Below are 14,966 nucleotides of genomic sequence, written 5' to 3'. Positions count from 1 at the left end.
ATATCCAGGCTCTTTAAAGCATAAATAGGGATCACTTCACTGACATGTGAGCAAGCCATGGTACAACTGTGAGAGGCGCAGCACTCGCCGGCTACAATGTAACAATAATAATTTCCGGAACGTGCTGTCATGTTGTCATTCATTTTACCCACTGTCTTTCTTTCATTCATATGTTATGTAGGCACGTACCTTTTATCTTCGGCAATCTCATTCTCTAACCAGGCCTCAGGAGCTAACCAGCGTAACACTGTCCACCACCCCTTTCGTTATTCCGGCACATTGTTGACATCCGTGAGTAACAACAACGTACTAAACTGGAAGGTGGTCTACGTATGCGTGGAATTAGCGGACAAACAAAGATCAAGATCCAAATGAAGATTATATATAAAGATTAGTTAATTTAAAGCACAACAATTTGTTTAGTATGAAAGTCTGTGTTTTGAGGTGTGACTGGAGTACTACAGTCTTCAGTAGCATAAGCCTGGAGGAGATTCTTAATGCAATGCCTATGTTTTAGCTGTCTCTCTACTGCCATCTAGTGCTTCTTCTTCTAATTCATTCACAGACAAACAAAGATCAAGATCCAAATGAAGATTTTATATATATATATATATATATATATATATATATATATATATATATATATATATATACATATATATACATATACATACACACACACACACATATTGTATATATATATGAGAATGTATAAATACAGTAAATGTATACTTTTAATAGCAAAAAGCTGTAGTGCAATTAATGATTTAAAATGATTAAAACCTACACATTTACATTTAAGCAGTGTTTCAGTTGCCAGTATCACTTAACTGACTGTGTGAGAATATACAGGTGCTGGTCATAAAATTAGAATATCATGACAAAGTTGATTTATTTCAGTAATTCCATTCAAAAAGTGAAACTTGTATATTAGATTCATTCATTACACACAGACTGTTGTATTTCAAATGTTTATTTCTTTTAATGTTAATCATTATAACTGACAACTAACGAAAGTCCCAAATTCAGTATCTCGGAAAATTAGAATATTGTGAAAAGGTTCAATATTGAAGACACCTGGTGCCACACTCTAATCAGCTAATTAACTCAAAACACCTGCAAAAGCCTTTAAATGGTCTTTCAGTCTAGTTCTGTAGGCTACACAATCATGGGGAAGACTGCTGACTTGACAGTTGTCCAAAAGAAGACCATTGACACCTTGCACAAGGAGGGCAAGACACAAAAGGTCATTGCTAAAGAGGCTGGCTGTTCACAGAGCTCTGTGTCCAAGCACATTAATAGAGAGGCGAAGGGAAGGACAAGATGTGGTAGAAAAAAGTGTACAAGCAATAGGGATAACCACACCCTGGAGAGGATTGTGAAAAAAAACCCATTCAAAAATGTGGGGGAGATTCACAAAGAGTGGACTGCAGCTGGAGTCAGTGCTTCAAGAACCACCACGCACAGACGTATGCAAGACATGGGTTTCAGCTGTCGCATTCCTTGTGTCAAGCCACTCTTGAACAAGAGACAGCGTCAGAAGCGTCTCGCCTTTGGACTGCTGCTGAGTGGTCCAAAGTTATGTTCTCTGATGAAAGTAAATTTAGCATTTCCTTTGGAAATCAAGGTCCCAGAGTCTTGAGGAAGAGAGGAGAGGCACAGAATCCACGTTGTGTGAGGTCCAGTGTAAAGTTTCCACAGTCGGTGATGGTTTGGGGTGCCATGTCATCTGCTGGTGTTGGTCCATTGTGTTTTCTGAGGTCCAAGGTCAACGCAGCCGTCTACCAGGAAGTTTTAGAGCACTTCATGCTTCCTGCTGCTGACGACTTTATGGAGATGCAGATTTCATTTTCCAACAGGACCTGGCACCTGCACACAGTGCCAAAGCTACCAGTACCTGATTTAAGGACCATGGTATCCCTGTTCTTGATTGGCCAGCAAACTCGCCTGACCTTAACCCCATAGAAAATCTATGGGGTATTGTGAAGAGGAAGATGCAATACGCCAGACCCAACAATTCAGAAGAGCTGAACACCAACAACAATACCCATTATGATATTGTTGAACTTGTAGTATTATACAAAAACACACCATCAGAGATGTATTCTCACCTAGTCGACTTGTACCAGAACCAGGCCTATGTGTGCATCTTTTTAAAGCATGGCCAAGGGATGAGCTGCAGAATTACTTAAGGGTAGGATAACACTAGATGATGACACAATGTCTCACAATACAGTAAAATGCAGTAGATAATGAAAAAAAGCTGGTAGAGAAGCAAAATAATTTATTAAATTGGGCTTTTGATTTATTTTTTATGACCTTAGCTTTTTGAATTACATATGGAGTGTCACGATATTAAGGAACCTAATCAAACTATAGTATGTCGTGCATCAGGTTTCATTTAACATGCGGTTTCCATGGAACTGTGCATATAAATACATTTTGTTTACAAATATAGAGCATAAAAAGTTCACCACTTAAACAGTTCATTATCTTTTAACATGTGAACATAATGGAAATTAGAACCAATTTTCAATTCTAAAAATGCATGACTGCATCTTAAAGACTTATTTATTCAAAAAAAATTAAACTTCCTGGAATAGAACAGTCAATGCACCCCAAAAATTATCCCTAATCTAGTAATGATATTTGTTTTGATAATGTATCATGTATAACAAACCAATACAAATAATTAGCCAATCACTTTAGCTTATCTTGAAGGGATATTAAAACAAAAAAATTGTATCAGATCTTCACAGTGCATACATAAGGATGTGGCGGAGTGGTGGCTCTGAGGCTAGGGATCTGCACTGGCAATCAGAAGGCTGCCAGTTCGAATCCCGTAAATGCCAATAGGGACTCTGCTCTGTTGGGCCCTTGAGCAAGGCCCTTAACCTGCAATTGCTGAGCGCTTTGAGTAGTGAGAAAAGTGCTATATAAATGCAAAGAATTAAATAATAATAATTATTATTATATATACAGAAAGAAACTATATAAGCATTTAAACACCCGTCAGAATTGGCCTGTTGCTGGTTTGTGTACATGTGTAAAACAGTCATGAGTTTTGCCTAGAAATTTTTATCATCATTGGGAGGCATTGGTTGCTGATTCTTTGCAGGCCCTCTTAGAGAAAGGTGGGATAGAAAAATAAAAATAATGTATTTTTACAATAAAAATGGAATACATACAAATATTTAATTGAGTTACATTTCTAAGTGTTTTATAGTAAGTACTAGGGGGCTTCGCCCACCAACCCCCATGTTATGGTATTCCGGATACACACTTAAGATTTTTTTTTCTTTGAATTGTTGCTATTTCATTAGTTTCACTTTTATTTCAGAACTTCTGTAAAAACAATACAGTGGAACCTCGGTTTGCGAGCATAATTCGTTCCAGAAACGTGCTCGTAGTCCAAAGCACTCGTATATCAAAGTGAATTTCCCCATAAGAAATAATGGAAACTCAGATGATTTGTTCCACAACCCAAAACTATTCATATAAAAATGATTAATACAAAATATAAAGTAAAAATACATAAAACAAATTAACTTGCACTTTACCTTTGAAAAGAATCATGGCTGGTGTGAGCGAGTTTCTAAACACTTGTGGGATTGCACCCAACAGGACGACACGCGGAAGAGCGTCCCAAAGCAATCGCAGTCTCCCAGCGCTGTAGCAGTTCTCCGTAAAAGCGATTCCGAAAAGATCGCGGACATGCTATAAGCGCCTGCCGTCAATGGGTGATACAAGGAACAAGGAACATTATAAATGTGCAGGGCCCTGCCTGACTGCTGTGTCTGTGTATAAATAACCACGCTGTTGCTGTTTCAAGCTGAATAAAGCTTGTGTTGCTAAAGTACTGAGACTCAGCTTCGTGTTTTAGGGTGCAAGACGGGGACTCGCACGTCACAGCACACACGCACGAGCACACACACGAGCGCGCGCGTGCAAGCACACATACACACACACGAGTGTGCGCGTGCGCACACACACACACACACACACACACAGTCACACACGCGTGCACACACAGTCACAATGCTAATGCTGTAGTAAACACTATATGCTCGTTGACTATATGAGTGAGGCACACCGACTCAGACGGAGAATAGGAGACGATTGCCCACAATCCCGCAGTGAGAGAGAGAGAAGAACCATCAGCTCAGTTGTGATCACATGACAGCAGAAAAACTACTCGTACTGCAAGACCTCGCTCATTTATCAAGTGAAAATTTATTAAAAATTTTTGCTCATCTTGCAATACACTCCGAGGTTCCACTGTATTTGGAATCTTTGGAGTCCCAATATGCTGAATCTTTTAAATGAGGTCAGTGAGACATGTGTTTAATGACTTTGTACCATAATTCAGGATAGGTTTCTCTTGTTTGGAATTTTAGCACAGACAAAATGATCTACATCATCAGCAGTTAATAATTTTTTTTGCAAAGTAACCAATAAATGCATGTGAGGTAAGCCCCGTTTTTGAAATTCTCTGACTTAAACTTCAAAGCCTTACAATATTTACATACTTCTGACATATCACCTATGTCCATATATTCGATCTCTATTCGCCTTTTCGTTATTTCTCCGAGTAATAATCTCTCTTTTTTTGCGTACGATGTTTACTGTCTTTGTTTTGACACTGTCGTTTTTTCTTCTTTCATATTCTGTATCTTGCTCAGCATGTGTATCATGCCTACGTTTTTTTTTTTTAATCTTTTGAATTCCAGTTTATCTCTAACCTGCTCTGCAAGTGTTTGGCCCCCTTGTTTTTTAACCTCTTTATGACGTTTTACTTTGTTTTCTACACTATCTTTTATTTGTGACCTCGCTTTGTCCTGCTTTGTTTTCAATTATACCTGGTCCGTGGTGATTATTTTCCCTTTTCCGAGTAATAATTTCCGTTTGTTTGTGCTACTGCGATTCTTTTTTTAACACTTTCTAATTTTCCTACTTTCATATACTTTAACTTTCTCCATGTGTATAGCGCCAACATTTGTGAATGTCTTTATGAAGTTGTATTTTGTCTTTTACTCTCGGTCTTTTAATTCTGAGCCTGATTGGACGTGCTTTTTTCAATTACACTTGTTCCGGGCTGATAATTACTTTCCTTATTTTCTGAATTTGCACCTAGATTATTCTTTTTCTTTTTTGCTCTTTATTCTCTCCAACGCTTTTGAGTCTCTTTTCTCCACGCTGCTTTCTTCTTCACTTAGTCGTCGATGTTTCATTTATAACGTATTGTCCTTATATGCTTTATATGTGCCGAGACCCTAGATCTGTGTGTGCTCAAATCATTTAGATGACTGAATGTTTTGCTGCCCGTTGTCTTATTTGATATTGGTTGTAAGTAGGACGTGTCTTGCAAGAATCTCATGTTCTACATCATTGCGAGACGGTCCTGAGTCAATCTCTTGGCACAAAGTCTCATGTTTAAGGTCCCCACGAGACACTCTGTAGCCATTCTCTTTCGTCTCGCTGGTTTTTTTAAGTGTCTTCCGTGATCTTAACGTGAAGATCACATCTCGTCTCCCATCTTTCTCTCCCAGGATTTTTTATAATAGAGAGATACTGCTGTTTGCTAAATTATTATGCAATTAAAACAAAAAAAATCACATTTTTTGAAGTGTTCTCCTGTCACATGCACTAAAAAAAATTATTTCAATCATAAAAAAATATCATAAGTATAACACTTATATTAAAAAATATGCAATTTATATGTTTAATTCCAGAGTAGACTGTAACAATAATCCTTTATTCATGTTTAATAATCTGTATAATCTTCACTATCTTTAAATTAGAAACTTTGTTAACTCTTTTAGGGCGGATGTCAGACTTTTGTCAACACGAGGGGTTGAGGGCGAATGTCGACAAAAAATGACATCCAGGGATAGAGGGCGACAATCAGCTGTTAATGGCGACAAAACTCACCGTCACGTCACAGGTATTCCCTCTGTGCTTGGAGGAATGCTAGACTCGTTGACTCGGCAACTAATCCTTGCGTGTGCGTGCGTTGCGAAATGTAAACAATGGCAAGATGGCATCGACATGTCACAAGGGAGCAAAGCAAGTGCAGAAAAGAAAACACTCGGCAGACAATGTTTTGCGCATTATCGCGGAGTCGGGCTCTGATTTTTCAGAATCGGATTTTAGTGACAGTGATCAGGAGATCGAGCAAGAGAGTGAGCCAATGCCGCGCCAGCTGAGCGTATTCACGCAGCTGATGCATCTATGGCAAGGTTCGCGTGGGAGGAATACACAGACATTGATCCGTGGGAGCCGAACTGGCTACTGGACTTCACAAGACGACATGACTTGCTGTTGGACACGACAAATCACCAGCTGCTGAACTACTTCAGGCTGCTCTCTCCTGATGCTGCTTTTCAGCTACTGTCAGACGAGACAAACAGGTAGGCAGAGAAATTTTTTGAATCGCGGGCTGCGCTTGCATTGCATTCTCGTCTTTCAAAGTGGAAACCCACAACAAAAGACGAGATGAAGCGCGCTGTGGCATTACAAATAGAGATGGGACAGAACTGGTGATATAACTTCAGGGAGCATTGGTCCAGACGTGCTTTGTCCCCTGGTGGCTTTGGACAGGTTATGCAGCGTGATGATAGGTACGTGATGCCGCAAAGTTTTATTCACTTCTGTAATAAACAGAAGCAAATCCCATGGGGTGAGCCAGGCTATAACGCCATGCATAAAGTTCAGCCCCTGCTTGACATTGTGGAACCAACATAGAAACAATTTTATCAGCCTGGCTGTGATTTGTCTGTGCATGAATCTATGATAAAATAAAAGGGACACCTTTTTTTCTGCAAATATATGCCAGACAAGCCCACAAAGTATGGCATAAAGGATTTTGTGCTGGCAGAAGCAAACACTGGTTTCTGCCTTAAAGTAACTACATATACAGGAAAGTATTTCTTTCAAAGAGAGAACTGTCCCTTGACAAGTCAGGTTGTGCTGGAGCTGCTTCAGGGCTATGAACATTTGGGTCATGTTGTGTACATTTGGACAGTTTTTATACATGCCCAGAATTGTTCATGGACCTACAGAGCAGAGGAATTGGAGCTTGTGGCACAGTGAAGGTGAACAGGAGACACATGGCTTCACAGGTGAAGCCAGACAGGCTGAAGATGAAAAGAAGTGACAATACGGTTTTCATGCGGGCAGAAAACTTGGTGGCAGTGGCATGGCACGATGGCAAACGGGTGACTTGTCTCTCTACAGTACACACTAACAATATATGTGAGAAAGTGCGGCAACAGACAATTGAAAAGTAGGCACCAAAGCAACACATATTGTAAGGAGTGCAATGTGGTAATGACTGAAATTGGCTGCTTTGAGCAAGATCAGACTTTGCAGGACTTTGCTACGTAAAATGTATGTGATATGTATGTGAAATCATATAGTATGCAGGCTCATACAACATGCAAGACAGTAACATTTGTCAAAAGTAAATATTTTTTGTTGATTTGATATGTTAAACAATTGTTTTGTGTTCTTTTTTTAAAAATGTTAGTTTTTGGAAAAATATTCAGCCCTGGGAGAAAAGAAACAAAAAAAAATTAGCCCTAAAAGAGTTAAACAGAACCTGCCCAATTTTTCTCACCTCCCACCTCCCTCTGTGCTGGAAAAAATATTGCTCAGTTTCATGGACTTAGACAGCATTTCTGCAATATATAAAAGCATTTTACAGTCCCTTCCATTCAAAGATCCAAGAGGACAGTGGGAAAAGGATCTCTCACTTAACATATCAGAAAAGCAGTGGAAGGTAGCAATGCAGAGAATTCACTCGAGCTCCATATGCGCAAAGCATACAATTATTCAACTCACAATTATACATTGAGCACATCTGTGTCATTTAAAATTGTCCAAAATGTTTTCAGGGCAAGATCCAACCTGCGTACACTACAATCAAGTTCCAGCCTCACTGGGTCACATGTTTTGGGCCTGCACCAAATGAATATCATTCTGGACCAAAATTTTTAAATGCCTTTCAGATAGCCTTGGTGTCACAATCCCTCCTAACCCATTAACAGCTATATTTGGTGTACTTCCAGATGGGCTTAAAGTGGAGAAGGAAAAAACAAACTGTGATTGCCTTTACTACACTACTGGCACGGAGACTTATCTTGCTAAACTGGAAGAATCCTAACTCTCCCCTTTTAAGTCAGTGGGTAACTGATGTTATATATTATTTGAACTTGGAAAAAATCAAATTCTCACTTAGAGGATCTGTGCAGACTTTTTTCAAAACCTGGCAGGATCTAATCAATAACATTTTAGAATAAGCTTTTAAAGCATTGAGGAAGCAGATTCTCTCCCCATTTCTTTTTCTTCTCCATTTATCTATATTCACTTATTAATTTATCTATTTACTTATTTTTACTAGGTTTAAGTTTTATTCTGCTGCCCATGCTTTCTTTCTCAGGGGCGGGGGTTGATTGGTTTTCAATCCTATTCTTGTAAAATTGATCTATTTGTATGGAATGTTGTGTGATTTCAATAAAATCAATAAAATTATAAAAAAAAAAATCTGTATAGTCATTAATCAAAATTATTTTTAATATTCGGGCTCATATTTGAAATAAAAGGTGCTTAACTATCAATTGTGTGTATGATGTCTTATGAAATTTATGAAACAGATTCAAACTGAGACTGACTGAAAACAACCAAAGAGCTGTAATCACATCTCAAAGACGACCATTTCAGATAAAATGTCGAGTGTGGCTGGATTAACATTGAATAATTTTTACAATAAATTTCACTTTCATACATGTCTCATTAATTTTAGGGACTTCAAATGTCAAAACATCTACATACTTAAAAGGTAGGGTAAAATACATGCATGGGGACTTGGAGCCTATCACAACAGCATTGGCACAAGGCAAGAAATAACTCTGAACACTATGTCAGTCGATCACAGTGCTCGCTTATTACACACACGCACATATGTTCAATAAAATTTACATTTATTTTATTTGCTTAACAGACACTTTTGTCCAAAGCAACTCAGAGAAGATATGTCACATAATCAAGTAAACATCAGTCTGGGCAACTGTTTACAAACAATGGTTACAGGACATATTACAAACTGATTATCACATGTGAAGTACTCACAACAAAATACAAGCATCTTTACAGATATGAAACCCTAACAGTAATTAGACAGAACTTCACCAAACGTGTAAGCTTTCAAATGTTTCTGAAACATTTTGTGTTTGAATGAAGTTGGTCAATTAGGATTCTCCAATTAGCCTAACACACATATCCATGTGATGTGGTAAGAAAACAAGAGTACTAAGAGAAAAACCCAGACATGCCCAGGTCTTTTATAGATATATTAAAAAAGACAGTGAGAATATGTCAGTTCTGTAAGACTGGACACCAGAATCCTAGAACTATGAAGCTGCATCACAAACACACTCTAAATTTGATAAAATATCTGAACTTTACTTTATGTTACACTGAAGTTATTAAACAACATTTATTTTATCATTTCAAACACAATTTGCACAAACAATACATGAATATAACATTTGCAATAGCAAATGCTCCTGGAAAATCCATTTGCATGTATAACCTGTCTGATTTTACTGGACCTGAAGGTATACAAGTATTTCAGGCCTGAAAATATTATTTACTTTTAAAAATAAGGATCATGTCACATTCACACTTAGACAACTTGATTTAATTTTCAACTAGAGAATATTTCAAACAAACATTTTTAAACTAAGTAGAAACGTACTAGGTATTTATAAACTAAATTATAATGTAATATCTTAAAACTTTATAAAATTATTTGGAATATATGATGGCACCAAAGTCTTTAGGCCAAATTCAATGGATGTATTATAAATTCTTTTTGGAATAAATAATACTTTTTGTAGGAACCATTGGATGGTTTACAAATGTTACAATGGCATATAAGACAGGGTAAATTACATATGTATTTATATATATAATTCAGTATTTTAAAAGATATTTATTTTATGTGTGTAGTTTGAATTATTTGGGTAAATGGCAATGATATACTCAATGAACAAGAATTTCTTTTTTTTTTCTTTATAAAAACTATCTGGCAATTCATTTTCAGAACAAATGTAATCCAGGTTTTGAGGTGCTACAATTAATACAACCAACCATATTTTACTTTTTTGAGGCACTATACAAATGGTTAATGTATTAATTGAATCTGTGTGTGTGTACTGCATGATTATGCTGTTTGTGACATAAGATATTATGTAAGATGTCTGTTCTTTACCTGATTGCACTTTTTCTGTTACAGGGTAAGGTGAGGTAACTTACCATTATCAACACATTACAGCAGGCTAAAGTTACCAATATGCCATGTCTTAATTCTGTTAAATCTCTCCTCTGCCTTTGACACAGTCAACGACTAGATATTCTTTGCCACCCTTCCTGACCTTGGTATCAATGAGACTGCTCTTATTTTGTTTGAGTCTTTACCTTTTGGGCAGATCCTACTAGTGTGCCCAAGTGTGGAGAGATGTCATAGGTGCACCAGGCAAGCATGAGGGTTGGCCCAAGGATTGGTACTGGGCCTTCTCCTCCTCTATGTAAACACCTCCTAATTAGGTCCTATCATCCAGTGCCATGGTGTGTCTTATCATTGCTGTGCTAATGATGTGTAACTGTACCCATCATTCCCTTCAAAGGAAGACAGAGTATCAGCTACAGTCCCTGTATGTCTCGCGGATAATTTCAGCTCCCACTCAGATTGGCAAAGACAGACCTTCTTGTTATCCCAGCTCATCTGTTTGTATAGTGCCCCATCTCCGTTCAGCTTGGCTCATCTCCAACACCAACCAACCTGGGATTTGGGATGGTGATTGAGGACCAGCTGCAGATCCACTCTTTACAATATCTGCCAAACTCAGACCTTATCTAACATAGTATGTGGCACAACTCCTGGTGGTCCAGGCTTTGGTTTTGCCACATTGGGACTATTGCAACTCTTTGATGGCAGGAGTACTAGCATCTGTCACCAAGTCGCTGCAGATGATTCAAAATGCAGCAGTACACCTAGTGTTCAACCAGATGGTGCAGTCACATGTGACTCTACTTTTCAGCTCACTATATTGGATTCCGTGGAAGCATGAAAAATTGCATACAGTGCAGTCAGTAGGTCAACACCTGTATATATGGAGACACTCGTGAGGTTTTATGCTCCTTCTCAACTACACAGGACTGCTGATGAACTGTGTCTTGTGATACCATTTGTGTACAGAATCCAATCTCAGTCCAGACTCATTAAATGTGTAGCTCCTGGATGTTGTAACAAGTTGCCCACACCGATTCAAAATTCTGACTCCCTTAATGTGTTTAAGGAGCTTTTGAACTCTTTCTTGTTCATTGAATTTCTGTCTAATTAGCTTGCTTGTTGTTCTGTGCTTTTTATTTCTGATGAGCAATTTTGAACCCTTGACTGCCGGTTACTCGATTATGTTTACGTCTTTTGCAAGTCGGTTTGGATATTAGCGTTTTCAAAGACGTATATGTAAATGTGAGCTGTAGTCTATTCAGCGGCAAAGACTAACCGAGACCGGATGAGAGTACATCACATGACACGTTTACTCATGTCAATTTTCTTATATTATTCAAAACAACCTCTTATTTGGGAATGTGGAAAGAACCCGCAGGAACCCAATGTCCATATTTCACACTGACAGGAACTGGACACAGAACAGATCATTAAACATGCGAGGCAGGATATTATTACCGTGCATAATACGAAATATTAAAAAAACATTTGGTTGATTTGTATAAAACTTCAACTACTAATATTATGTTCACAACATTATAGTAATTATGGAATATTGTTAGCATAACAGTATTGGTTGACACCACCAAAGCATTTACCACGTAATCACTTTACTAGTTCGAATATACGGAGGCATCGATGGCACTGCCACACATCTGTGCATCATTAGGCCCGCTAATCAATCCTACAATTCGCAAAAATCTACCAACGTTATAATGTTGGAAACAACCAATTGACAATCCTGACCTGGTGCTTAAACGTGCTAGCATACATAATCTAAGCGCCACATTGTTACATCTCCACCTGTCAAACCTACACACCCGAGGCCTAGCAGATAACAACGCGTCTTTCTCTCAGAAGCCATTTTAATAAATACGTAAAACGATGTCAATAACCCTTTCATGATGCGCTAAACGGTAAAACTAAAACTCTCAACAAGGCTGATATTTTGTGAAACCAATTTCTGTGTAAATACTATCTCCTATGTGTTACGTCCCAGCGTCCCTTCTTCTACCACGTCACTGACTCCAACACTGCGGAAACGCAGATCCCGAGAGCGAGAGGCTGGCATTCATGTTTCTTACTACCGTTTCAAGTGCCGACAGCTTACTTACCCGTATCCCCAATAATGATATATTTGAAGAGGTATGCATATGCCATTTCTAAGAAGATCTTAGTAACACCTTGTTTGGTGTTTCTACTTAGATGTTACAATGTTACAGATATCCAAATAACTCGTCTAGCTTTCTCTCTGCGCCCGCGACGACAAGGAACAATAAACACCTTCCAGCTCCGGCAACGTACGTCACAAGGCCCGCCCCACCACGCCACGCCCCGCCACGTATGCACGCACGCAACGCGGAACCCGGAAGTGCTTTTTCTTCGTCTCATTCGGATAGGTAAGACGGATGTTGAGAACGGAAAACGTAATTGCACAAAAAAACTTAAATATGTTCCATATTTTTTGTAAGTTTTATTTTGTTAATCATTTTTTAAACAAATACATTACAAAATACAACAAAAAGCATATAATTGTTAGAATGATATTCAGGTTGGGTACGATACATACATAATACAGACTTAACCACAGTGCCACTTTATATTGCTATGTTAATTTTAAACCTCAGCTCATTGACAATGTCAAGAGTTCTTACAGCTTTGGTGCTTTTAGGACCATTTATTGATTGGAGGCAATGATTTGGTTTGATCTTGAGAATGTTACATTTTGGTTTTCTTCTAGGTCATTTCGTTGCATGAGTAAGATTTCGTCAAAGAATTATTAACCGGTTAATCAGGTCTGCAGTTTTACAATCAATATCAGTCCTTTTGAAACACAGAAATAAACCACTTTAATACTAAAAACAAAATTGAAGGAGTAATGCAGCAGATTCTGTATACAAGTCTAGAACACAGAAGAGTACCGACATTCCCAAAAAGATGGGAAAATGTTTGACTCCTTCTCACAAAATACATAAATAATAAAAACTGCTCAAAAAAATTAAAGAAACACTTTGAAAAAATTATCAACCTACAGAGGGCTGAATTCAAAGACACCCCGAAAAATCAAAGTGAAAAAATGACGCAGCAGGCTAGGCCATTTTGGCGAAATGTCATTGCAGCAACTCAAAATCATACTCAGTAGTTTGTCCTGGGGAATCTCCTCCCATATCTGGACTAGGGCATCACTGAGCTCCAGGACAGTCTGAGGTGCAACCTGGTAGCACGTGATGGACCGAAACATAATGTCCCAGAGGTGTTCTATCGGATTTAGGTCAGGTGAGTGTGGGGGCAGTCAATGGTATCAATTCCTTCATCCTCCAGGAACTGCCTACATACTCTAGCCACGAGGCCGGGCATTGTCAAGCATCAGGAGGAACCCAGGACCCACTGCACCAACACAGGGTCTGACAATGGGTCCAAGGATTTCATCCCGATGCCTAATGGCAGTCAAGGTGCCGTTGTCTAAGAGGTCTGTGTGTCCCTCCATGGATATACTCCCCAGACTATCACTGACCCACCACCATACCCGTCATGCTGAACAATGTGACAGGCAGTATAGCATTCTCCACGGCTTCTCCAGACCCTTTCATGTCTGTCACATGTGAATTCAGCCCTCTGTAGGTTGATAATTTTCATTTCCATAAAACGACGTGGCATCCTTTTGTTCCTAACACATTACCCAGTCCATATCAATATAGATATCCAGCATGATTTTTTTTTTTCCATTGAGATCAGATGTGTTCCTTTAATTTTTTTGAGCAGTTTATATATAGTGTGAAAGACCAGCCCGGACACAGACAGACACTGAGACAGCCAAGTCCAAAATCACACACGTTTATTCTCTTTCACCTTGTACAGCCCCAGACGATGCCCAAACTCACAATAAACTCAGTCCTTTACTTCTTTTTCTCTCTGTTCTTCTCTTCTGCTGCCTCCACTCCTCTCTCGCCAGCTTCTTCCACCCGATTCTGGCTCCTTGAATGGAGTGAGGCGGCCTCTTTTATACTGCACCCGGAAGTGCTCCAGGTGCTCTCCAAACGCCTTCTGGCAGCACTTCCAGGTGTGGCAGAAGTGTTGCATGGGAATCCTGTTCCTCTTCTGGCAGCACTTCCAGGTGTGGCGCAAGTGCTGCATGCTAAGGCTCCGGAGCTGTCCAGGCGCCCCCTGTCAGTTGAGCTTCTAAGCTTCCAGCCCATAGCCCCGATGCAACCCACGGGGGCTGTCCTCTTGTCTCCCGGTCCCTTGCTTCGCCAGGCTTCGCCTGTAGGTCACGGTCCTGGCCATCTATTACAATATATATATATATATATATATATATATATATATATATATATGGTGGTAAACAGCCCAGACACAGACAGACGGACACCGATGGTTAAACACCCAACACATGTTTATTCATATTTACAAATGACACACAGCACACAACCCACTTTCACCCTCCAAAGTCCAGGCCTCACATTGCCTCTCTTCCTCTAGGTCTGCCTCCACTCCTCTCCTCCCGAGCTCTGTCTGTCTTCCTCCCGACTCCAGCCATCAAATGGAGGGAGGCGACCCCTTTTATAATCACCCAGACATGTTCCAGGTGCCTCCCAATGAGCGCCGGCCGGCACTCCCTGGTGTGGCGGAAGTGCCGGCTGTGCACCCAGAAGCACTCTGGGTGTCCCTGGTC

The 14,966-nt window shown here is 39.3% G+C and overlaps 1 protein-coding gene across 1 annotated transcript in view; it reads right to left on the bottom strand.

The window, feature by feature from the left end:
• rab2a (RAB2A, member RAS oncogene family) overlaps window positions 1–12,609 on the bottom strand; it is an 80,557-nt gene extending 67,948 nt beyond the window's left edge. The window contains exon 1 of the mRNA XM_028803564.2: window positions 12,409–12,609. Within this exon, the coding sequence (XP_028659397.1) occupies window positions 12,409–12,454 (46 nt within the window). The 5' untranslated portion in view covers window positions 12,455–12,609. The remainder of the gene's footprint in view (window positions 1–12,408) is intronic.
• Window positions 12,610–14,966: the final 2,357 nt, after the last annotated feature.

The sequence above is a fragment of the Erpetoichthys calabaricus genome, chromosome 6 (genome assembly GCF_900747795.2).
Source record: "Erpetoichthys calabaricus chromosome 6, fErpCal1.3, whole genome shotgun sequence".
NCBI lineage: Eukaryota > Metazoa > Chordata > Cladistia > Polypteriformes > Polypteridae > Erpetoichthys > Erpetoichthys calabaricus.
This window is presented reverse-complemented; position numbering and strand designations above follow the sequence as displayed.